This window comes from Chiloscyllium plagiosum, chromosome 15 (assembly GCF_004010195.1).
Source record: "Chiloscyllium plagiosum isolate BGI_BamShark_2017 chromosome 15, ASM401019v2, whole genome shotgun sequence".
Classification (NCBI taxonomy): Eukaryota; Metazoa; Chordata; class Chondrichthyes; order Orectolobiformes; family Hemiscylliidae; genus Chiloscyllium; species Chiloscyllium plagiosum.
In genome coordinates, this window is record NC_057724.1 from 2027526 (window position 1) to 2053607 (window position 26082).

A 26082-nucleotide genomic window follows, 5' to 3' on the forward strand; every position below is an offset into this window, starting at 1 on the left:
CCACCTTCCTAACCTGCAATCTTCTTCCTGACCTCTCCGGCCTATCACCCTCACCTTGACCTTCTTCCAACTATCGCATTTCCAACGCCCCTCCCCCAAGTCCCTCCTCCCTACCTTTTATCTTAGCCTGCTTGGCACACTTTCCTCATTTCTGAAGAAGGGCTCATGCCCAAAACGTTGATTCCCCTGCTCCTTGGATGCTTCCTGACCTGCTGTGCTTTTCCAGCAACACATTTTTGCTTAAACTCAACTTGCCTATTAATGAAAACCAACACCCCATACGCCTTCATAACAACCCTATCAACCTGGTTGGCAACTTTGAGGGATCTATGGACATGGAGTCAAAGATCCCTCTATTGTTCTATACTGCCAGGAATCCTGCATTTTGCATTCAAATTCAACCTTCCAAAGTAAATCATTTCACAGTTTTCCAGGTTGAACTCTACCTGCCATTTCTCAGCCCAGTTCTGCATCCTGTCAATTGCAACCTACAACAGCCCTCCACACTTCCACAACTCCACCAACCTTCGAGTCATCATCAAACTTACAAACTCACCCTTCCTCATTCAAGTCATTTATAAAAATCACAAAGAACAGAGCTCCTGTAACAGATTCCTGCAGTACACCACTGGTCTCCAAGCTGAATACTTTCCGTCTAACACCACCCTCTGTGTTCTATGGGCCAAGCAATTTGTATCCAGACTGCCAGAATTCCCTGTATTCTATGCTGCCTTACATTCTGAATGAACCTACCATAAGGAGCCTACCATACCTTATCAAATGCCTTGCTAAAATTCATCTACATCACATCAAGTGCTCTACCTTCAATGTGTTTTGTCACACCCTCAAAGAATTCAGTAAGATTTGTGAGGCATGACCTGCCTCTCTCAAAGCCATGCTGACTCTCTCTAATTAAACTGGTTTTCCAAATAATCATAAATCCTGTCTCTCAGAATCCTTTCCAATAATTTGCCCACCACTGATGTAAGACTGGCTGGTCTGTAATTCCCAGGATTATCTCTGTTCCCTTTCTTGAACAAGGGAATAACATTTGCCACCCTCTAATCATCTGCCAGTACTCCAATGAGGACGCAAAGATCATCGCCAAAGCCGCTGCAATTTCTTCCCTCGCTTCCTGGCCTAACGTAGGGTATATCCTGTCTAACCCAGGCGCTTTATCTATCCTTGGGTTTCTCAAAATTTCAAGGACATCCTCCTTCCTAACATCAACCTGTTCTAGCGTATCAGTCTGTTTCACGCTGACCTCACAAACGTCAAGGTCCCCCTCAGAAGTGAATACTGAAGTAAAGGACCTCCCCTGCCACCACCGACTCCAGGCGTAAGTTCCCTGCACTAATCCTGATTAGCCCTATCCTCACTCTGATCATCCTCTTGTTCCTTGCGTAAGCCTTGGGGTTTTCCTTAATCCTTCCTGCTAGAGCTTTTACATGCCCCCTTCTCGCTCTTCTAAGTCCATTCTTCAGTTCCTCTCTGCTACCTTGTAGCCCTTTAGAGCCCTGACTGATCCTTTCCTCCTCAACCCTAAGTAAGCTTCCTTCTTCCTCTTAACTAGATGTTCCACTTGACCTGCGTTCAATCCTCTTGACTAGATGTTCCACATCCCTTGTTACCCAAAATTCCTTCACCCTACCATCCCTTCCTTGCCTCAGTGGGACAAACCTGTCCAGCACTATCAGCAGGTGCTTTCTGAACAATCTCCACATTTCTATCATGCATTTCCCTGAGAACGTCTGTTCCCAATTTATGCACCCCAGTTCCTGCCTTATAGCATTGTAATTCCTCCTCCCCCAATTAAATACTTCCCCATACCGTCTGCTCCTATCCCTCTCCATGAGTATAGTAAAGGTCAGGGAGTTGTGCCCCAGACCGCTCTCCCTGCAAAATAGAGGCCACTGATTCCATCTTCCTGGCAGCACCCCAGTCCTTACTCTCATCATTCCTGCTGCTACAAAATGGAGGCCACTTTTATCCCCACTCTGTTTTCTGGCCAGACAGCCAATCTTCTATCCATGCTAGCACCTTGCCTCTCACCATGCATCCTTACCTTACTCAGTAGCCTCCTGTGTGGCACCATGTCATAGGCTTTCTAGAAGTCCAGGTAGATAACGTCTTTGCTGAACTTGCTTGTTACCACCTCAAAGAATTGTAACAGATTTGTCAGGCATGACCTCCCCTTGAATAAACCATGCTGACCTTTCCTGTTTTACCAAGCACTTGTAAATGTTTAGAAATCTCATCCTTCATAATCGACTCTTAAATCTTACAAATGGCAATTAGCCTGTAATTTCCTGGCTTTTGCTTTACTCCCTTCTTAAACGGGATGACATGAGTGATTTTCCAGTCCTCTGGGACCTTCCCTGACTCCATTGATTCCTGAAAGATCGCCACTCATGCCTCCACTATCTCTTCAGCCAGCTTCAGAACTCTGGGGTGTAATCCATTTGGTCCAGGTGATTTACCCACCTTGAGACCTTTCAGTTTTTGTTTAGCACTTTCTCCTTGGTGATGGCCACCATACTCATCTCTGTCCCACCCTGTCCCAGATTCTCTTGAATTTTTGGGCTATTACTCATGTCTTCCACCGTTGAGACTGGCACAAAGTACTTGTTCAGTTCCTCTGCAATTTCTATGTTCTGCATTACTACTTCAGCGGTCCATTTTTGCCTCGCCTTTCCCCTTGATATATTTAAACATCCTGACTTGGAAATGTATTGCTGTTCCTTCAGTGTCACTGGCTCTCTAATATTATTATGGATGTCCTTACACCCCAAGGACTGCAGAGTATCTGTTTGCCCAATGGAGCAAGTGTTGGAAACAAAAACTGAAATTGCTGGGAAGGCTCAGCAAGTCTGGCAGCATGTGTGGAGGGAAATCGGAGTTAACGTTTCAAGCCCGATGATCTTTCCTTGGGCTCTAAACGTTAACTCTGTATTCTTTGGAACTAGAATATACAATTAAATTCATATCCATAACAATGACAGATTATCCATTGCTCACTGACTACCAGTTTTGGTCCACCAGGGCCACTCTGCTCCTGACCTCATTCCAAACTTGGTTCGAACATGGACAGAAGTGCTGAATTCCAGAGATGAGGTGACAGTGGCAGACCTTAACATTAGGACTGGATTCAGCGGAATCTGACATCAAGGAACCCCCAGCAAAACTGGAATCGATGGCAATCGGATGCATACTCCCTGCTGGTTGGAGTCATACCTGGCACATAAATGATTATGGTTGGTGGAGATCAGTCATCTCAGCTCCAGGACTTTTCTGCTGGGTAGTGTCCTCGATCCATCAATCTTCAGCTGCTTTATCAGTGATCTTCCCTCCACCATTAGGCAGAAGTAGGAATGTTCACTGCGCAACGTTCAGTGCCATTTGTGACTCCTCAGAAACTTAAGTGGGTTGTCTGTCCACCATCTAAAAGGCACAATCGGGAGTGTGATAGAGTACTCCCTATTTGCCTGTATGGTGCATCTCCAACAACACTGAGAAGCTTGCCATCTTCTTTGGCAAAGCAACCCATTTGATTGGCACCAAATCCATAAGCATCTACTCCCTCTAACACTGACGTTCATTAGCAGCAGTGTATATATTTACAAGGTACACTACAGAAATTTACCAACTATCCTGAGACAGTATCTCCAAACCCATGACCACTTCCATCTAGAAGCATGGGGACCCCATCACCTGCAAGATCCCCTACAAGCCACTCCCTATCCTGATGTGGAAATACATTACTGTTCCTGGGTCAAAATACTGGAAATTCCTCTCTAGGGCATTGCTGTAGGTCTACCTACAGCAAGTTCAGGAATCTCGAGGACAACTACTGACAGACAATGAATGCTAGCGAAGCCATGTCCCACCAGTGAATTAAGAAATGCAGGACATTGGTTTATCATTTAGGAGAAAGTGAGGACTGCAGATGCTGGAGATCAGAGTTTAAAAATGTGTTGCTGGAAAAGCGCAACAGGTCAGGCAGCATCAAAGGAGCAGGAGAATCGACGTTTTGGGTATAAGCCTGAAAGAAGGGCTTATGCCTGAAACGTAGATTCTCCTGCTCCTTTGATGCTGCCTGACTTGCGCTTTTCCAGCAATACATTTTTAAGCATTGGTTTATCATTTGTCCCTATATCCCTGTCCTGTGGTTGGAGATCAGTCATCTCAGCTCCTGTCCTGTCACTCCGCACTACCTTGCTCGTTCTGGCCTGCAGTACTCTGCTGCAGTGGCCATTCTGGCCTAGAGCAGTATTATCTCACTTCAAATGATATGTTTTGTTTGGTTTTTAATTTTCTAATTTAAGGGAATTGTTTGGCCCATCAGCTCCTTACCAGCTATTTGTAGAAAAATTTAATAAATTAAACCCATTCTGCTGAAACATCCTGCAAGTTTATATTCCCCTTGTGTCTGTCCAATATTCTTCTGAAACAGTGGCCGTTTCCACCCCTCAACCCCATGCATTCAATCTTACACCTCACTAAAAAGGCAGGGAATACCAAGTTATGCTGACCTACCTGTCACTTGACACAGGCAGCTCTTCTGTCCTCCTGGATGCTCAACTGCTACTCCGCTGCCCCTCAAGCTCAGAAAACCCGAGTTCTGGCTGGAGCTACTGGAGTCACATCTCGCACATAGTCCCTCAGTATCCAGAAAATTTTATAAACTTACCAAGTGGCTCGAGAATTGCTGCAACCAGTCACAGCTGCCCATTGATTACCCAAAGAAAGAAGTCCCTTCTATCTTTTACAAATTAATTACTATTTTGATAAATTAACTTGAACTATCACCTCCAGAGCTGCTCTGTTAAATATAATTAATCTTAACTCAGTTGAAGTGTTATAATTTTTAATAATTGAGCTTAAATTTAGTTCTGTTTTTTGAGTCAGAGTCGTAGAGGTGTTCAGCACGGAAACAGACCCTTTGGTCCAACTTGTCCATGCCGACCAAATACCCCAACCCAATCTAGTCCCACCTGCCAGCACCCACCAGCCTATATCCCTCCAAACCCTTCCTATTCATATACCCATCCAGATACCTTTTAAATGTTGCAATGCTTTCTATTCCTAATTTAAGCCATTGCCTGGTTTTTTAAATACCTAACACTACCTGAACCATCATCTGTCTCTTTTTTTGATAACCTATTAATCTGGCCTGAATTGTATTCACTGCACAAGCAAATGGAGTTAGAATGGAAATCACTGTTGTCATGACAAGAGATAATAGCCTCTATTTTACTTTTGTAGCTTCCACCTCTGCGGCTGCAACCACCTGCAACACTGGCTTTTCTCTGGGACTGAAGACACCAGCAAGTTTCTCCCTCACACCAGGGCCTGCTGTGACAGCTGCCAGTGCGAGTGCCACAGCCACCACTGCTGTGGGCACTACTACTGCCACCATTACCACCACCACTATTGCTCCTGTGGCTAGTAGGTAAGTGAAGCCATCAGCCAGCCTGCAGAACAGGAAAGAATGAGTTTTCTATTGGATTTTCACTTCCCCTATGTTGGTGCACTATCTTTCCATCACTATGCCTGTGTGTGTCGGTGGCCCTGTAATAACGGGGGTGTCTGAGTGTGGTGTCAAACTTCTCGAATATTGTTAAAGTTGCATTCATCCAGGCAAGTGGGGAGTATTCCACCTCACTCCTGGCCTATGCCATGTAGATGGGGAGTCAGAAGGCAAGCCGTTCACGGCAGGGTTCCTAGTCTATAATCTGCTATTTTTCATCACAGTATTTGTAAGGCAAATCCAATTAAGTTCTGGTGAATGGTAACTCCAAAGATATTGATAGTGCAGGATTCAGTGACAAAAACACCTGTAGAATGTCAGGGGGCAATAGTTTGTCTGTCTTGTTGATGGTGGTCATTGTCTGGCATCTGTATAATTTGAATGTATGTGCCAGTTGTCTGTCCAGGCCTTGCTGAGACATCATAAATGATGCTGAACATTGTGCAGTAATCAACAAGTATCCCCATATTTGAGTTTATAATGGAGAGAAGGTCAGTGAAGCAGCTGACAATAAGATGGAAGTTTAGAGAGGTTCACAAACTTGATAGTTTTCTGCTTTCAGTGTAGTCCCGATGCTTATTCCTATCCCAATGCCTATTCCTGTTAGACATGTATTTACACAATCCAGTCACTTTTTCATCAATAGAAAAATGGTGAGGAACTGAGACTAATTTTGTTCAGTTCTGGTCGCCTCATTATCGGAAGGATGTGGAAGCTTTAGAGAGGGGTAGAGGAGATTTACCAGGATGTTTGTCTGGACTCGAGGGCATGTCTTATGAAGAAAAGTTGAGGGAGCTAGGGCTTTTCTGATTGGAGTGAAGAAGGATGAGATGTGACTTGATAGAGGTGTAGATGATGATGAGCATAGAGTGGATAGCCAGAGACTTTTTCCCAAGGCAGAAATGGCTATCACGAAGGTGCATAATTTCAGTGTTATTGGAGGAAGGTGTGGGGAGATGTCAGAGGTAGGTTCTTTACACAGAAAGTGGTATGCATGGAATGCACTGCCAACAGTGATAGTGGAGTCAGATACATTTGGGTCATTTAAGCGATTTTTGGATGGTCACCTGAAAAACAGCATAATGAAGGGTATATAGGTTAGTATGATCTTAGAGGAGGATAAAAGGTGGGCACAATATTGAGGGCTGAAGGGCCTGCACTCTGCTGTACTGTTCTGTGTTCTAACTAAAAGGTACATACCGTGGTCCAATTGCAGTAGCTGGAGAATGTTTGGGTACACTGCACTAAATTGTGTTTGATGGGGATTTGGTTTTAGGGGAGATGATCTAACTTGAAGCTGGTTTATGTTTTGCTGATAATTTCATTTGCAGTACTCCTCCAGTAATGTCGTATGCTCAACTGGAGAGTCTCATCAACAAGTGGAGTGTGGAGCTTGAGGACCAAGAGAAACAATTCCTTCACCAGGCCACCCAGGTCAATGCTTGGGACCGGATGCTAATCGAAAATGGAGAGAAGGTGAGCCAAATGCAGCCTGTTCGGCTGTACACGATAGAATTGATCAAGTTATTCAAATTTTCCCCAAGGAGGGGGGGCTATCTTGCCCTCATGGTTATTTCTCTCTGCCCCTGGCAACCTCTAATCTAATTTGAATTGCTAAGCATCTTAAGCTAAGGTAGTTAAAGGTTAATGAAGAAGTAACTAATTATTAGCAATTGAGCAAGGAATTCATGTCTTACCTTTGTCCAGAATCTTTTTTTGAGTTTCTGATCATTTCTGTATCTACCCTGAAACAACTGTAGAGGCTGGTATCCTGTCACCAAGTCACCCTTTATTTACTTTTGCACAGTAAACTGGCTTGGCCAGTAAGCTTGGAGTCAGACCCTGGAACTGAGGAGATTGTAAATCCCTCTTTGTATTTTTAATCTTTTTTTAGTTAATGTGTATTTGCTGCAAACTCCAAAAACTGGTCCTATTGGTTTAATTTTTTGAATTATATATTTTTTCCTTTTTATAAACTCCCACACTACCACCAAACAGCAGTAGTGTTTATTTTCCCCCAGCACCCATGCTGTGCATGTGCAGGTGTCGGACACAGTGAAGAAACGAGTGCAGAAACCTTTATTGACATTCCACCAGCAGGAAGAAAAGAAACGTTTGCATGACCAGTGACGAGCAGTGACCTTCCCATCACACGGCAATGCCTAAGTGAACAAAAAAGTGAAAGGGAGGGCAGGGATCAAATCAAAATAGAGTTGGAGGGGGAAATAAAACACTTCATGCCTTGCAGTGCCCACCTGTTCCTGAAAACTTCAAAGGTATTGGTAGACGCCACATGCTCCTTCTCCACGGACAGCTGGGCTTGAATGTAACTGGGGAAGAGGGGCAGGCAATCAGCCATAGCAACCCTCTCCATGGCCCGCTGCCTCGACCAGTTTATGGCCTGAGCAGGGGTTTGTGATTTGTTACTATGACACATTTCTGTCCGTAAAGGTACTGATAAAACTTCTTCACACCGAAGATGACTGCCAAACTACCCCTCTCTCTCTGGGCATACTTGCATTTGGCATCAGCCAAAATCTGGGAGGCATATGCAATCAGGCCTTCCTCTCTGTTGTGCCACCGGTGAGCCAACACTTCCCTGATATCATATAGGGAGGCATTACATGTCAGCCGTACTTCTTGCTTTGGATCATAGTGGGCCATAAGTGCTTTTTCATTTCCCTAAAAACTACTACTTGGCCATGCAACCATTTCCAAGGCTGACACTTTTTCAATAGCAGGTGTAAGTGCCAAGATGGAGGCTTGGTTACATATGAATTTTCTGTAATAACTTACTAGCCCAAGGAGAAACCTAAGCTCCAGTACAGACATGGGAGCTGGGAATCCTTTGATCTCCCCTGCTTTATCTTTCATCATGTGTAATTTGTCAACTCTGTAACCCAAGTAGGTCATTTGAAGTGCCTAGACCACATTTCTTTTTTCTTTCTGAAGCATAAACCCGCCTGGAGGAAATGTTTAAGCAATCTGTCCAAGTTCTCCCAAGTCCCTCTTTGTTTTGGTCTTTGTTATTAGTACATCAGATAAATGGAAACCTATTGTAGCCCTTGTAAAATGTTCTCTATAGTCTGCTGGAAAAGGGCGCAGGCTGGTGACCGGATCTCGGTGAATCTCTCTCAACCAATTCTGTCCTAGTAGGCTTGGGCCTGAGCTCCTTACTACCATCAGCAGTAATTGCACCAACTGCTTTTCGTAGGAGACCAGAACCGAAGTCATCCTTAATTTGCAGCGGTTCCCCAGCATATGTTCTCAGTCTGGCTGGGGTCTTGCGCAAACCTAAGGGCTGGAGGCCCGAGCAAATCTTGTTAAAGACTGGTTCTGCAACCACGGATACAGCTGCGTCGGTATTGGACCTCCATGACAACGGGGTGACCATTTAACCGAACATTAATTCTAATCCGTTCCAATTTGGGTGTCACTACACAATTTAGTTATTCCAACCCACGTGTAACGTGTAGGGGGACTTTCCAGGTTGTGCAATCTCCTGGGTATCGGTCTGAGGTTTCTTACTCAAGTAAAGCCTTGTAGGACTCTTTTGCTGTCCCGGGTCTGCATACCGGCAGCAACTACAATGGTTTGTTGGCCCAGATACTGAGAACTTTTTAGCCACTTGGCCAAGTCTTGACTTTGTTGTGGGGTTCTGCTGTGGATTGTCATGGGGTGCTTTTGCTCAGGATATGCTCTGTGAGTGCCTACACTCAAGTGGTGTTCCACAAACTCAGTTGGACAGGTGAAGGTGTCCACTTCCATTGGGATGCCCTGTAGTTCCCGTGCTCCATTTGCTGCATTTTCTAATGACAAAGCCAGTTGTTATACCTGCTAGAAGTCCAGTTGGGCTTTAGCTAGTAGGCGCTTCTGCATGGTCAAGTTATTAATCCCTCATATCAAGCGGTGTCTCAGTGTCTCATTCAGGGTTAACCCAAAATCACATGTCTCTGCCAGTCATCTTGACTTTGTCAAAATTCCCAACATGGGTTGTCCAGTTCTCTAACAGTCAAATAAAAACTATACCTTCTCAGGATTAGAGGAGATTTGGCTAATTTTTCTTAACCAACTCTTAGAAGGTTTTAGCATCTGAGAAAGTTAAGTTCCTTATAACTGGAAATGCTGCAGGTCCGCAAGCAGTCAAAAGGATTACTCATTACCTTTTACCTGCCCCAATATCATTAGCCAAGGAAAAATATTGCATTCTTTCCACATACTGGGCCCAGCCTTTGACAGCAAGATCAAATAAGTCAAGCTTTCCAAATAAAGGCGTGATGCCAGAAATGCTTACCTGAACTCGCAAGGTGACTGCGAGCAAATGTTCTTAAGGCACGTACTATTTTCTGCCATTGCCAATGAAATAACTACACCAGGCTGGTATCCCATCACCACGTCACCCTTTATTTGCTTGTGCACAGTACACTGGCCACGGCCAGCCAAATTGGAGTCAGTCCCTCACACTGAGGAGATTCTAAATCCCCTTTTTTTTTTAGTTGATCTATTTTCCTTATCAGCCTGTTCAGAGGTATTATGCCACACTTCTGGACCAGGTGGGAATAAACCCGGGTTTCTTTGTTCTTGGGTAGAGACACCACCACTATACCAAGAGAGGGGCCCTGTCCCCTGTTTGTGTTTTTTAAATTTTATTAAACAGTACAAAATACAAACGAAACAGTTAACGTGAACAGTAGTGTACAAGAAATAGTAATTTACAGGGGAAAGGGGAGGCCAGGCCAGGCCCCCAAACCCCACCATACAACCAGTTTACAGGGGAACGAGGACAAACCTCAAATCCCACTTTACATTACCAAGAAAGAGACAGTGAATGCAATCCAATACAGTCTGATAAACTGAACAATGAACAGTGCATATCGCATAGACACCCCGGCAACCCAGCAAACTACCCCTCCCTCCCCTTTCCAGCCACTCAATGGCAGTCTATCCCAATGCCCCTTCTGGCTCTTAGAGATGGCCGAAGGTGTGTCAGGGCAGACCAAGACAGTCGTCCTGTCCACCCCCCCCCCCCCTCCCAAAAAGCAGGACAACAGCAGTCAGGATGGCCTACCCACCTTCCGGCTCATCCCTTCTTTGTATTTTTTTTGCTTTACTAACCAGTGCAAGTTACAAACACACGCGAACAGCCATATACAAGAAACAGCGATTTGCAGAGGAAAGGGGCAGAAAGGCTGGACCCTCCAAACACTACTGTACAGCCAGTTTTCAGGACAAAGCTCAAATTCCACTTTAAATCATCAAGGTAACAGTAACAGATACATACCAGGCAGTCCAATTAAATAGTAAACAGTGCATAGAATACAGACCCCCCTCTGCCCAGCAAGCCACCCATCCCTCCCACCTTCCGTCCACTGAAAAGCAGCCCATCCATATGCCCCTTCCGGCATTCGGTCTGCCCTGACATACCTTATGGCCGCCTCTAGGGCAGCCCATTATGTCACCCGCTACCATCTGACCCCAACCACCCACCTTCTGGGTCATACCTTATTGTTTATATATGTTTTTATTTTATTAATCAGAACAGTTTACAAAACAATTAACATTAACAACTGTATGCAGAGAAATATATAGGGGAGGGGAGTGGCAAAGCCAGGCACCAAACGCCACCGTTCAACCAGTTTTCAGGGAAATGAGGACAAACCTCAAAACCCACTTTTAGTCATCACAAAACAATAACAAATACACATAAGACAGTCCAATTAGATAAAAAGCAGTGCATAGGATACGCACCCCCTCCCCAAGCAAGCCCACCTGTCCCTCCAACCTTCAGGGCACTCTAAGGCAGCCCGCCATGCGCCCATTCCAGCTTGCAGTCTGCACCATACCCCTTCCAGCTCTCGGTCTGTCCTGACACATCTTCCTGCCGTCTGTAGGACAGCCCATCCTGCTCCCACAACAAACCCCCCACCTCCCCCACCCAGAGTCCCCAGGACGACAGCGATCAGGATGGCCTACCCATCTTTTGGCTCATCCCTTGTTTATTTTTTAAAATATTTTTTCCTGGTTATATATTTTTTATTTTATTAAACAATTCACAGTTTACAAAACAATTAACATTAACAGCTGTATACAGATAAACAGCAATTTTACGAGAGAGGAATGGCAAAGCCATGCCCCAATCCCTACCGTTCAATCAGTTTTCAGGGAAATGAGGACAAACCTCAAATCCCACTTTGTTATCACAAAACAGTAACAGTGATAAATACGTACAGGACAGTCCAATTAGATAAGAAACAGTGCATAGAATACAGACTCTGCCAGCAAGCCACCCGTCCCTCCCACCTTCCGATCACTCTCAGGCACCCCCACCCCTGTCAAACCCCCCAAACGACAGCGATCAGGATGGCCGACCCACCTTCTGGCTCATCCATTGTTTAGTTTGGTCGGCAAGAGCTTCCTGATTGGCCTAGGTCAACAATCCCAATTAAGTACCTCAGAGTCAGCAAGGTCCAGCTAGGTTCAAATCATTACATACTCATGGTTCTTACACTGTTTTTGAACAAGGTCGGAGTTTTGAATTCTACACCTGACACTATCAGCACAAGAGTTGCAAGAAGAATGTGCAATCATGTCCACGTGCCAATGCAACCACACAGAAAATACACCCCCACCCCGTTCTAACCACTCTTAAAATGGGACTAATTTCTTCCAATCATGTTAAAATCCTTTAATGAAAATATCGTGGGGTGCTGGGGGAAGGATTGGTATTCGAAAGTCATAAATGGAGTGGACAAAGTTTAATAATCTCTCAAAACCATGCTATATAGTCCAACAGGTTTATTTGGAAGCACTAGCTTTCGGAGCAGTCTTCCTTCATCAGGTAGTGTCAGAGGAGCAGTGTTCTGAAAGCTTGTACTTCCAAGTAAACCTGTTGGAACTATAACCTGGTTTTTAACTTTGTCCACTCCAGTCCAACATCGACTCCTCCACATCATAGATGGGGTGGGTTAACTGGTCTCTTTTCATTTCCCGGCCTTAAATTCAAGAGATCAGCACTGGGTGTGAAGCATCTATGTTTCTGTATGCTGGCTGGAAATGTCTGTGCAATATCTTCCATCAATGTGAACACGGTTCTTCAGGGGCTTGAAACCTCTGCTTCATGTAGCCCTGAAAACTGAGTTCATGAGGATAAAAGCTGTGGGAGGTGGCAAAATAACTTGTTAATTGTCTGAGATGGAGGCTGACAAACTGGTATTTTCAACTACAATTCCACTCTGACCATTCAGGTGGAGTGTTTTCCCTTATCTGTCATCTTTAATACAGATGCTAGATCATAGGTTGCATTTTGGAATGAGCTCACCAAACATGCAGCCTAGAGGTGTCTGTTAAAGAGATTTTATAGTATGCTGTGAGGTGTATCTGGCATCCTTCCAGGGGGCCACCTTTATTCTGACTTGGCTATTTGCGCTTGCTATATAATCCTGTTAAAGGGAGTGGATCGGGCTGCAGCCATGTAATAATTCACTTCTTGCATTAAGGCATCTCCTGGTGCAGTAGGATGTTGAATGTCTTCTAGCCAACACTGTTCTGTTGCCTTTTCCTTAGATAACTGCCTTACACCGAGAAGCAGAGAAAGTGAAGCTGGACCAGAAGAGGTGAGTCTCATTATTTTGATGCAATATTGTAGCTTCTGTCTTCCCAATCCCAGCAATAACTATGTCCCAATGCTGTTCCTGTAGGTCAGCAGTCAAGTTAGATGCCTCCACAAACAGGATAGATGATCAGCTTTTGGTCGTGTTCAGATTTGAATGTTCATCAAGACGGTCGGAGAGTTGTCTGCTCCTTGTGAATGAATGTAAAGAGGGCCTTTCTTAACCAATGTACTGACCAAGAAAATTGTCAATCTGCTGAGACCATACCTGAATCAAGGGTCTTGCAGAAAGGATGACTTGGTGTACAATTTCTCACATTACAGTTTTAGACCCAACCATCTTCAACTGCTTTTCTTCAAAGGCCTTCCCTACATTCTGTTATTAAAAGAAGGATGTTACAGTATCCAGCAACATTTGCCACTGGTCAGGCACTGAAGTACTCCATATCCATATACATCAAAACTCGGGCAAATTAACATTAGCAACACAAGTGCCAGGCAATGATCAGTTCCGGCAAGACAATTTATTCATCTTCCTTTGTTGTTCAACAGTATTCTGTCACTGAATCCCATATGATATTACGTGAAACCTAACTGGAATTGCTTGTCGAGTGAAGGAACCAAGGAACATAATATCAAATAAGGGGTCATGCATGTAAGACCAAGATAAGGAGGAATTACTTCTGAGGGTAGTGAATCTATGACATTCTTTACACCAGAGGGCTGTTGAGGCAGTGCTGTTAAGTACATTCAAGGCTGAGATGGACAGATTTTTAATCCGTAAGGGAATCAGGAGTTATGGGGAAAAAAAGGCAGGCAAGTAGAGTTGAGGATTATCAGGTCAGCTATGATCTCATTGATTGGCAGAGTAGATTGATGGGAGAAAGTGAGGACTGCAGATGCTGGAGGGCTTATGCCCGAAATGTCGATTCTCCTCCTTGGATGCTGCCTGACCTGCTGCGCTTTTCCAGAGTAGATTGATGGTCTACTTCTGCTATTAAGACTGATGGTCTTATGATCATGGCTATCACTTATTCGCATGGTGCTGACTGTGTCGTGAACCTTCTGGAAAATGTGCCCAAGTCTTGATCACCGTGTGGAAACAGACAATTTGGCCCAACAAGTCCACGTTGACCGTATGAAGAATAACCCGCCCGGATCCATTCCCCTACCCTATTTATTTTTTCACATTTACCTGGACCTAATCTACACATCCCTGAACACTATGGGCAATGTAGCATGGCCAGTTCAGCAAACCTGCACAACTTTGGATTGTGGGAGGAAACCGGAGCACCCGGAGGAAACCCACGCAGACATGGGGAGAATGTGCCCGAGGCTGGAATCGAACCCGGATCCCTGGTGCTGTGAAGCAACAGCATTAACTATTGAGCTGCCCTTAAGCAAGTAGAGAAAGGAAGAACTGCAATGCATTGGCCGGGAAACAAACCCGGACTTCCTGCATGGGAGGCGAGAATTCTATCACTAAATCACAATGCAACTCCTGCAATCCATTGGTCCCAATTTGGGAAGCACTTGTGTTCCACTGTATAATACTTCGAAGGATTATACCTTGTACCTTAAGGTATAACAATTATACCTTATCTGCTATTGTAATTTTCTGTTTCATCCCTTCAAAGGCTGCATTGACTAAATTCAAAATCTTGGTATACAGTATGGCTGAAACCATATATACTATTCAGTCACATCACTTTTTGTTTGCTGTTCCCTGGCCATTGAATTGCTGACTCATTCCTCATCAGTAAGTTTAGGATGGCCTGTTCTGAGTTGTTTCAAGGATATTCTGTTTCAGAAAATACTCTCCTGTAAACTGTGTTATCTGTTTCTCCAAGTCTTTGCATAAAGGTGAGACTGAAGTCTGCAAAAGCTTTTATATAACGCAGGCAGAGGTCACTGTGCCCACTGTGACTTGTAGTTCAAATTACTCCAATTAGTCCTATTTGCCCAGTTCTTCCTGTATCCCTGTGCAATTGTTTCCTTTTCAGCTATTTCTCCAATTGCCCTTTTGAAAGTTGATTTTGAATCTGCTTGCACTCACCTTGTAGACAGTCATCATAAACTCGCTCGATAAAAATGTTCTTGTCTTTCTTGTTCGTTAGATTCTTTCTTCAATGTGTGCACTCTGGTTATTGACCTTTCTGCCTGGAAAACAATTTATCCTGTATTTACTTCGTCAAAACTCTTAAGTTTTGAACATCTCATTGAGTTAGACCGATATACAGCACTGGAGGAGAGCATTCAGCTTGTCAAGTAAATGCTGTCATTTCATGGAACAGTCCAGTCAATCCCAACCCCTCCCCTACTTGACCCCCAGAACTTTGTAGGTTCATTTCCACCAAGAGTCCATCCAATGTGCCATTGCAATAATTGATTGTCTTCACCTGCCTCAGCTGAATGGGCACTACTTTCCGCATCATTACCAATTGCTGCTTAAAAAGTAAGTTTTTCTGGCATTCCATATCTCTTGCCCTACAAAATGTACGATATTCTAATGTGAAGGTGGGCTCTTGTCTCCAAGCACAGTGTGCAGTGGTCACTCTTACTGATACTGTCATGATTAGATTAGATTACATTAGATTAGATTAGATTACATTACAGTGTGGAAACAGGCCCTTCGGCCCAACAAGTCCACACCGACCCGCCGAAGCGCAACCCACCCATACCCCTATATTTACCCATTACCTAACTCTACGGGCAATTTAACATGGTCAATTCACCTAACCTGCACATCTTTGGGATTGTGGGAGGAAACCGGAGCACCCGGAGGAAACCCACGCAGACACGGGGAGAATGTGCAAACTCCACACAGTCAGTCGCCTGAGGCGGGAAATGAACCCGGGTCTCAGGCGCTGTGAGGCAGCAGTGCTAACCACTGTGCCACCATGCCGCCCACCCACCATGCCGTCATGGACAGATGCATCTGCCGCAGGCAGTTTGGTGATAGTGAGTATGATTTTCCTTTTCATTGGTTCCCTCACCACCTGATACAGGTCCAATCTAGCAACTTAATCAGATGGCACTTGACTAGCTTGGTTTATAGTGATGCTCCTGAGCAACTCTTGATGGACTTTGAAGTCCGTCACCCAGAGTATATCTTACATCCTACCCAACCTCAGTGCTCCCTCCAAGTGTTGCTCAACATGGAGGAGTACTGACTTATCAGTTGAGATTGGAGGTGAGGGCGGTGCGATGTGATATTCAGCAAAAGGTTGCCTTCCCCATCTTTGACTGCTTCCATGAGAGTTCATGGGTCCCATAGTTAATGTTAGGACTCCCAGAGCAACTCCCTCCTGACTGTATACACTCATTCCTGTTTGGTCTATCATGCCAGTTAAAACCTGAATGCAAGAACAATTCTGTGCAAACTTCACAGCTTGGGAGACACCTGCTGCTGGATTCTGTTTCTGACCTCAGTGGTATGCATGTGTGATTGTGAGTGACTGACACTTTGTTCAGCACTATATTGTTTCTGCAAAAAAAACGTTGCAGAATGAGGGAGTGGAAAAGATTTTCTCCTCATACCGCAATGTGCGGTGCCTGCGTTTGGTTGAATTGTCTGTTCGAATGCACTGACATTCTCTGATGTAAACCAGGTGAGGAGCTTATCCCTGGTCTACATGATTTCAAACTTGTAAACAGCTTGAGATAATGATTTCATGTGATATCTCTGATAGACTGGATCAAGAGCTTGATTTCATCCTGTCACAGCAGAAGGAACTGGAAGATCTGCTGGAACCACTGGAGCAATCCGTCAGGGATCAACATGGCACCATTTACCTGCAGCATGCTGATGAAGAGCGAGAGCACACGTGAGTATCGGGTATTTATAGCAGAGTTTAAAAGCCAGGTGAATCTCTCGACACAGTGACGATGAAACACTCCCAGGACAAGTACTTCACGGGATTACAAAGTTAAAAATCACACAGCATCAAGTTATAGTCCAACAGGTTTAATTATAAGCACTAGCTTTCGGAGCGCTGCTCCTTCAGGTGGCTGTGGAGTACACAGTTGTAAGACACAGAATTTATTGTAAAAGTTTATGGTGTACTTTGATTGTTTGTTAAGTCTCTCATCTGTTAGAATGATCATGTTAGTTTCATTTCTTTCATACGTAAATTGCAAAGCTTTTTTAAAAAAAAGTTACATTCTCAAGTGAACTTTAACAACTGGTGTCAGCCCAGATAAAGTATTGAAGGTGTTAGCCCCCAGTGTGCTGCTGTCTGTGCCATAGTGTTTAGACTGATTCTAATCTTAAAATATAAATTAACAGAATCTTGCATGGATTCATGCAGTCTTTGAGCAAAGTACAATGTAACTCTGCAAGTACAAATTTACCCCACAAACGTGTGTGTGTGAGTGTAAGGGGGTCCAAGTTGTGAGAGGGTGCATGTGGGACACGCAACCTTGAGGTCCTGCTTTTCAACCTCTTTCCTAACCACCTGTACTCACTCTATAGTACCTCCGCTCTCTATCTGCTTGTGTCTTTGGTATCAATGTGCACAATGACCCCTGGCTGCTCACTCTCCCCCTTAAGAATTTCATGCAACCTCTGAGGTCTTTGAACCTGATACTAGGGAGACAACACACTATCCTGGAGTCTTGAAACAGCCGCAGAAACTCCTCTCTGTGCCCCTAGCCTGTGAGTCTCTCACCACTCTCGCTCACTTGGACTTCGCCCAAGGTGGAAAAGTATGCTTCAGTGAAGAAAGAAGAAACTTACAAATGGAAAGGTTAAGTGAATAGGCCAAAATTTGGCTGGTGAAGTTTAACACAGATAAGTATGAGGTTATTCATTTTCATGTGAGGAATAGAAAGGCAACTCATGTTCTCGGTGGAAAGAAACCTAATTGCTTTGATGCAGAGAGACTGGATGTTGTGCATGTATTACGGAAAGCTAGTACATAGGTACAAAAGGTAATTAGGAAGGCAAGTGGATTTTTGGAATTTGTTGCTAAAGGAATAGAAGTAGGAAAGTGTTGCTGCAGTTGTACAAAGCATTGGTGAGACTGCATCTTGAGTACTGCAGTTTCTGTCCCCTTAACTGAGCTACGTAATTGCATTGGAGGCAGTTTAAAGAAGGTTCACGATCGATGTCGGATGAAAGGCTCCTCTTAGGAAAGAATGAGAAGTTCACACCTCATTGGGGCTTTGAAAACTGAGAGACGATTTGAAAGATGTATAAGATGCGAATAGAGATTGACAAATTGAACTGAGCAGATGTTTTCTGTTGTGAGGCAATCTCGAGCAAAAGGTAATAGTTTTAGGATAAGGGCTAGTAGACTTAAAGCAGATCAGGCCAAACTCATTCGCTCAATGGGTCATGAGTCTGTAGAATTCACTACACCAGAGTGTGGTAAATGCTGGGAAATTGAGCAAATTAATGGAAGTGATAGATTTTAGTCAGTCATGAGTTATGGGGAGGAGGCAGGAAATAGTAGTTGAGGCTGAGATATGATCAACCATGCTCGCATTAAATAGTGGAATAGGCTTGGGGATGCGGAATTGCCTACTTATTCCTGTTTCTAGTTCTTGTGTTTTTATGTATTTCTGTTCTGTGTTGCTGTCCAGTTATAAGCTTGCAGAGAATATTGATGCTCAACTGAAGAGGATGGCCCAAGATCTGAAGGAAATTATTCAACATCTCAACAGCACCAGCAGTTCCTCTGAGATCAGTGATCCAGTAAGTAGATACAATGTCTAATCATAGAAAATCGATAATATAGGAGGCCATTCAGCTCATCAAACTTGGAACTGCTACCTGATCACTTGGAGGACACACTCCAATTTCATTATCCTGTCTGACACTGAACTTAGTGTCCAAGTCAGTAATATAAATAATTGATTGTAATGAATCCAGCACGAGGTTTGTGGAGTGGAACTCATACCAGTGTGCACTGTGTACCCTTGATTTTTAGGGTGCAACCCAACGATACTTGCACTAATATTAGGGCTTATTAGATTGTAGGCATAATGCTTTGCAGGTATTTTAAATGTGATTACATTATTGTAGCCGGATCAGACCTTCCAAAAAGAGTCTTTAAACAACAGAAACTCCAGTTAAGTTACCGTCCCCCTACATGAAATAAGTTTCCTGGAAGTCTCTCCAAAGCTCCCAACTTTGCTGTTGCCTAGGACTGTGGTGCGTTTGTATATGCAGTATTGACCTAGAACCACAAAGAATAGGAGTAGGTCATTTGGCCCCTCAAATCTGCTGCACCATTGGTTTTCTAACTTGATACTCCCCATACTCTTTGATCCCTTTAACCCCCAAAATTATATCTAACCCCTTCTTGAAAATATGCATTCATAGAGTCATAGAGATATACAGCATGGAAACAGACCCTTAGGTCCAACTCAAATCCTCCAACCCTGACAACATCCTTGTAAAGCTTTTCTGAACCCTTTAAAGTGGTGAGTCTGTGGGATTATCTGCAACAGAAAGAGTTTGAGGCCAAAAGACTATCAGAAAGATGTTGTGAAATTTGAAAGGGTTCAGAAAAAATTTACAAGGATGTTGCAAGGGATGGAGGGTTTGAGCTATAGGGAGAGGCTGAATAGGCTGGGGCTGTTTTCCCTGGAGCTTCGGAGGTTGAGGGGTGACCGTATAGAGGCTTATAAAATTATGAGGGGCATGGATAAGATAAATAGACAAAGTCTCTTCCCTGGGGTGAGGAGTCCAGAACGAGAGGACATAGGTTTAGGGTGAGGGGGGAAAGATACAAAAGAGACCTAAAGGGCAACTTTTTCATGCAGAGGGTGGTGCATGAATGGAATGAGCTGCCAGAGTCCAGAACGAGAGGGCATAGGTTTAGGGTGAGGGGGGAAAGATACAAAAGAGACCTAAAGGGCAACTTCATGCAGAGGGTGGTGCATGAATGGAATGAGCTGCAAGAGGAAGTGGTGGAGGCTGGTACAATTGCAGCATTTAAAAGGCGTCTGGATGGGTATATGAATAGGAAGGGTTTGGAGGGATATGGACCAGGTGCTGGCAGATGGGACTAGATTGGCTTAGCAGATCTGGTCGGCATGGACAGGTTGGACTGAAGGGTATGTTTGTGTTGTACATCTCTCCGACTCTATCTCGATGAAGAAGTTTCTCCTTGTCTCAGTTTTCACGACTGACACCAGGTTATATTCAAACAGATTTATTTAAAATCCCAAGCTTCTGGAATGCTGCTCCTTCATCAGGTGAAGTGATGAAGGAGCAGTGTTCCGAAAGCTTGTGATTTTAAATAAATCTGTTGGGCTATAACCTGCTATTGTGTGACTTCTGATTTTGTCCACCCCAATCCAACACTGGCATCTCCACATCATCTCAGTTTTAAATTGCCTACCCTGCATCCTTAAACCGTGATCTCTGGTTGTTGACTCTCCGCATATTGGGAATACTCTTCCTGTGTTTGTTCAATTCTGTTTGAATCTTATAGGAATCTATGTGATGCCCCCTACCTGAACTTCAGTGAATACAGTCTTAAATTCTCACATTTCAATCATCTAGATGCGAAACGTTAGCTTGCTTTCCATGGATGCTGCCTGACCCTCTGTGATCTGCAGGCATTTTTTGTTTCCAATATTTAAAATAATATGGTTTTAAGTATATAGAGCCTACTACAGAGACTCTCTGTGTTATAACTTTTAATCAGTCATTAAATTGCTTTACCTCTCACCTTTTCCCTTTCAGTTGCAACAGATTTGCAAGATTCTGAATGCCCACATGGATTCTCTCCAGTGGATTGATCAGAGCTCAGGTATGCATGACAGCTTCCTTTAAAAAGGCATCAAAGATAGGATACTTGAAAGCTAGGGGTTTGCCTCAGTGTTACAGATGGTGTGTCCTCAGAACTAGATGTGCTCTGAGATCCATCTGTTGTTCTTAATTTTCAAATTTCACCCCTTACTGGTATTACTTGTGAAGTCTCTATTAATATTGAATATTAACGTTGGTGCCACCTGGATAACATTGATTATCTTACGGGTACAGGTCCTACTGCAGTGATTTCAGTATGTTGAAGATGGTTGCCTGATGTAGCACTTCCCAAGTGCTATGATGCATGAGATTTTAAACACACTGGATGTAAAATTTCCCAAAGTGCTATTTTGAAGAGCAGGGGAGCTCTGCTAATGTCCTGCCCAATATCTATCACTCCAGCAACATCGAAAATCGATACAGCACAGGAACAGGCCCATCAGCCCTCCAAGCCTGTGCTGACACATTTTCCCTTTCCGTACTAAAATGGTCTTCACTTACAGGATCCATATCCCTCTATTCCCTTCCTATTCATGTATTCATCCAGGTGCTGCTTGAATGCAAATATTGTGTCTGTTTCCACCACCACCACCTCTGGCAACAAGTTCCAGGTGCTCAACACTCTTTGTGTGGAAATACTTGTCTCATGCATCTCTTTTAAACTTTCCCCCTCTCACCTTGAACCTGTGTCCCCTCGTAATTGACCTCTCCATCCTGGAAAATAGCTTTATACTTTTTCCGCTGTATCCATTGCCATTCACAATCTAATAAACTTCCATTAGGTTGTCCCTCAACCTCCTGTGTTCCAGTGAAAACAAACCCAGTCTATTCAACCTTTCATCATGTTTTCCTCCAAATTATTTATGTAAACCACGAAAAGCCGAGGTCCCAGCACTAAACCCTGTGGAACACTACTAGTCACAACCTTCCATTCCAAAAATCATCCTTCCATCGTTACCCTCTGTCTCCTATGACTAAGTCAGTTATGTATCCATCTTTCCAGCTCACCCCTAATACACGTGACTTCACCTTGTCTACCAGTCTGCCACGAGGAATGTTGTGAAAGGCTTTATTGAAGTCCATGTAGACAATATCGACCCTTTTTCCCCTCATCAATCATCTTTGGCACCTCTTCAAAAACTTATCAAGTTAGTGAGGCACAACCTCCCCCACACAAAACCAAAGAGATTAAGTTCTTATTATCGCTAATACGTCCATTTGATCACAGAATAGTACAGGCCCTTTGGCCCTCGATGTGCTAACCTTTTTCCTACTCTGATCAGACTAACCTATCTTCCATGTCCCATCCAAGAGTCGCTTAAATGTCCCTGATGTATTTGACTTTACTACCACAGCTGGCAGTGCATTCTACACACTTGCCACTCTGTGTAAAGAACCTACCTCTGACATCTCCCTTAAACCTTCCACCAGCCTATTGATAGCCATTTCAGCCCGGGGAAAAAAAATCTCTGGCTATCCACTCTATCTATGCCTCTCAGCATCTTGTACACCTCTATCAAGTCACCTCTCATCTTCCTTCACTCCAATGAGAAAAGCCCTAACTCCCTCAACCTTACTTGATAAGACATGCCCTCCAGTCCAGGCTGCATCCTTGTAAATCTCCTCTGCACCCTCTCTAAAGCTTTCACATCTTTCCTATAATGAGGCGACCAGAACTGAACATAATCAGTTGGTCTCATTCCTCAGCAGTTGTCTGTCTATTGATGAGAAAGTGATTGGATTGTGTAAATGACTATCTAAGAGGAACAGGCAGAGGTACAGGAATAAGCGTCGGGGCTCCATTGAAAGCAGAAAACAGGAATGTCATACCATCAAGCATGTGAACCTGATAAATATCTTCTGCACCCTCTATAAAGCTTCTATTTCCTTCCTATAATGAGGCCACCAGAGCGAAACAATATTCCAAGTGTGGTCTAAGCAGGGCTCTGTAGAGCTGCAAGGTAAAAACAAACAATGCAGATGCTGGAAACCAGATTCTGGATCAGTGGTGCTGGAAGAGCACAGCAATTCAGGCAGCATCCGACGAGCAGCAAAGTTGACGTTTCGGGCAAAAGCCCTTCATCAGGAAGCCCTTCCTGATGAAGGGCTTTTGCCCGAAACATCGATTTTGCTGCTCGTCGGATGCTGCCTGAATTGCTGTGCTCTTCCAGCATCTATAGAGCTGCAGCATAACCTTGCAGCTCTTAAACTGAATTTGCTTCTAAATGTATATAAATCTTGTCCCTGAGAATTTTCTCCAGTAATTTCCCTGCCACTGATGTGAGGCTTACAAGCCTGTAATTTCCAGATTATCCTAATGTGCTTGTTAAACAGGTTGGACAGCATTAGAAATTCTCCAGTCCTCTCGGACCTCACCTGCAGCCAAAGAGAATACAAAGATGTCTGTTGATGCTCCAGCAATTTGTTCAATTGCTTCCTTCAGTATTCTAGATTCACTCAGGTCTTGGGGACTGATCTACCATAATACTTAAGATGCACAGCTCCTCTTCCTTTGTAGTAGTAACTTGCGTTACAAATTCCACACTCCCTTCCCTGAAATCATCCTCTACCAATTCCTTCTGTTTGTGAATACCGAGTATTTGTTTAGGACCTAACATACTTCTGGCTCCACACATCAACTTCCTCCTTTGACTTGATGGGCCAGCTCTTTCCCCCAAATTTGATAACCTCTCCCAAGTTTGAACCTTCCCCCAAGGACTGCTGTGGTCCCTATCTAAGAGTATGTTAAAACTCATGTTATTTGGTCATGTTATTAGCATCAGTAAAATTCCATCTCTATTGTGTTGTTATGTCTGGGAGCTTACCAAGCACACACTTGTTGCCTTTCCTACCTTAGAATAAGCACTCTTTGAAAGTGCTTAATTGATTACGGAAAACTTTGAGCTGTCCTGACACTGTGAATAGATTAGATTAGTGTGGAAACAGGCCCTTCGGCCCAACAAGTCCACATCGACCTGCCGAAGCGCAACCCACCCAGACCCATTCCCCTACATTTACCCCTTCATGTAACACTACGGGCAATTTAGCATGGCCAATTCACCTGATCTGCACATCTTTGGACTGTGGGAAGAAACTGGAGCACCCGGAGGAAACCCACGCAGACACGGGGAGAATGTGCAAACTCCACAGTCAGTCACCTGAGGCAGGAATTGAACCTGGGTCTCAGGCGCTGTGAGGCAGCAGTGCTAACCAATGTGCCACTGTGCCGCCCACAAATGGTTACATTTAGGTTGCATTTTTTTCCTCTATTGCAGTGACCTAACACAACTGAAGTATTGGAGCTCTTGGATAAGCAAGCAGGCTTCAAATGTTTAGTCAGTCTAAAGTCTGGCTGCGCAATGCTATCAACTTTGTCCCCCACCTCACTCAATCATGCCAGGGCTGTTTTCAATGATTATTTTTGCTTCCCCTCGATGCATGTGTCCCTGTGTATTGCAGAACCAACAGAACCTGCCATAAGTTGTGTTTACAGAGCACTTAACAGTGCAGCACATGCTCTGGAGAATATCTTTGAAGTTGCTTTCTACATGATTTTCTGAAATGACAGGCATGGTGCCTTAAGCCCAGCGACAGCCTCTGTTGATTTCAACCTGGTGATCATGTTATAATTGTCCTAAACGTGGTTCAGGAAAGAATGAACAGAATTACCTTGATGACCACGAGACTACTCAACAGTAAGGTTATCAATATCCAGCCACAACACACTCAGGCTCCAGCAGAGCATGCTCTCTTGCAATACTGAGGAGCTACCCCATTTTTTGTGGGTGGCACGGTGGCAGAGTGGTTAGCACTGCTGCCTCACAGCGCCAGAGACCCGGGTTCAACTCCCGCCTCAGGCGACTGACTGTGTGGAGTTTGCACGTTCTCACTGTGTCTGCGTGGGTTTCCTCCGGGTGCTCCGGTTTCCTCCCACAGTCCAAAGATGTGCAGGTCAGGTGAATTGGCCATGCTAAGTTGCCCGTAGCGTTAGGTAAAGGGTAAATGTAGGGGTATGGGTGGGTTGCGCTTCGGCGGGTCGGTGTAGACTTGTTGGGCCGAAGGGCTTGTTTCCACACTGTAATGTAATCTAATCTAATCTAAAACAACTTTTCTTTACATAGTGCCTTTACTGTAATAAACCAACCCAAGGTTCCTCACAGGAGTATTATCAAACACAGTCTGAAGCTGAGCTCCACATTAGCTAAGGCTTAGTCAAAATGATAGGTTTTATGGAGTGTCTTAAAGAAAGAAACTGAGATAGAGGGGTATGTGTCATTCATATCATTTTGCTTAGTGACTCCTAGTTATGAACCACAGAGCTCACCCACTTATTCCCCTCGTGAAATCACAATCTAATGCTGATCTTTTTACTTCCCTCAGTCTTGCTGCAGAAGAAAGTGGAGGATGTCTCAAAACAGTTTGAAATCCGTCGGAGAGAACAAGAGAGGAACTGCAGAATTACATTTGACTGAACCTGGCTGGGAATTAACTTGCACCATTCTTTTTTCCAATTAGTTTTCAATAAAGAATCTCATTATTGCTCAGTAACCGTAAGACTGGGTATAGTGTTGAGTCTAGATTTTTAAGCTGTAGACTCTTCATGGAATCCCTACATGTTTTAGGCTGTTTTGGCCCAACAAGTCCGCACTGACCCTCCAAAGAGTAACCTGCCCAGACCCTTTCCCCTACCCTAATACTCTACATTTACCTCTGACTAATGCACCTAATCTATACATTCCTGAACACTGAACAATTTAGTATAGTTAGTTCACCTAACCTGCACATCTTTGGACTGAGAGAGGAAACCGGAACTCGCCGAAGAAACCCACACAGGCATGGGAATGTGCAAACCTCACACAGACAGTCGCCTGAGGATGGAATCAAAGCCGGGTCCCTGGTGCTGTAAGGCAGCAGTGCTAACCACTGAGCTACCTGTTGCAGCAGATTGATTTAAGAGGTGGTAATGAAATCAACACGGTTCGAGTCTTTGTCGTAAAGATATTTGACTCAGAGGTTCCAGCTCTCTAGAGTGATCCAGTCAGTTTCAATCTTCCACTCTAGTCCTGTAGCCTTGCAAGTTTATTTCTATTAAGTGCTTGTCCACTTTTCTTTAAAGCATGTTTGTCTCCACTTCCCACTGCCCTCATCACACAATGCAAAGTGGTTCTGCCTCATTCA

General features: G+C 44.1%; 1 protein-coding gene across 3 annotated transcripts in view; it reads left to right on the top strand.

The window, feature by feature from the left end:
* nup62l (nucleoporin 62 like) overlaps window positions 1–25452 on the top strand; it is a 62896-nt gene extending 37444 nt beyond the window's left edge. For all 3 annotated transcript variants that reach the window (XM_043704276.1, XM_043704275.1, XM_043704277.1), the window contains exons 7-13: window positions 5266–5452; window positions 6862–7006; window positions 13094–13143; window positions 16832–16966; window positions 18726–18837; window positions 20839–20905; window positions 25285–25452. In XM_043704276.1, coding sequence (XP_043560211.1) covers window positions 5266–5452; window positions 6862–7006; window positions 13094–13143; window positions 16832–16966; window positions 18726–18837; window positions 20839–20905; window positions 25285–25376 — 788 coding nt within the window. In that variant the 3' untranslated portion in view covers window positions 25377–25452. The remainder of the gene's footprint in view (window positions 1–5265; window positions 5453–6861; window positions 7007–13093; window positions 13144–16831; window positions 16967–18725; window positions 18838–20838; window positions 20906–25284) is intronic.
* Window positions 25453–26082: the final 630 nt, after the last annotated feature.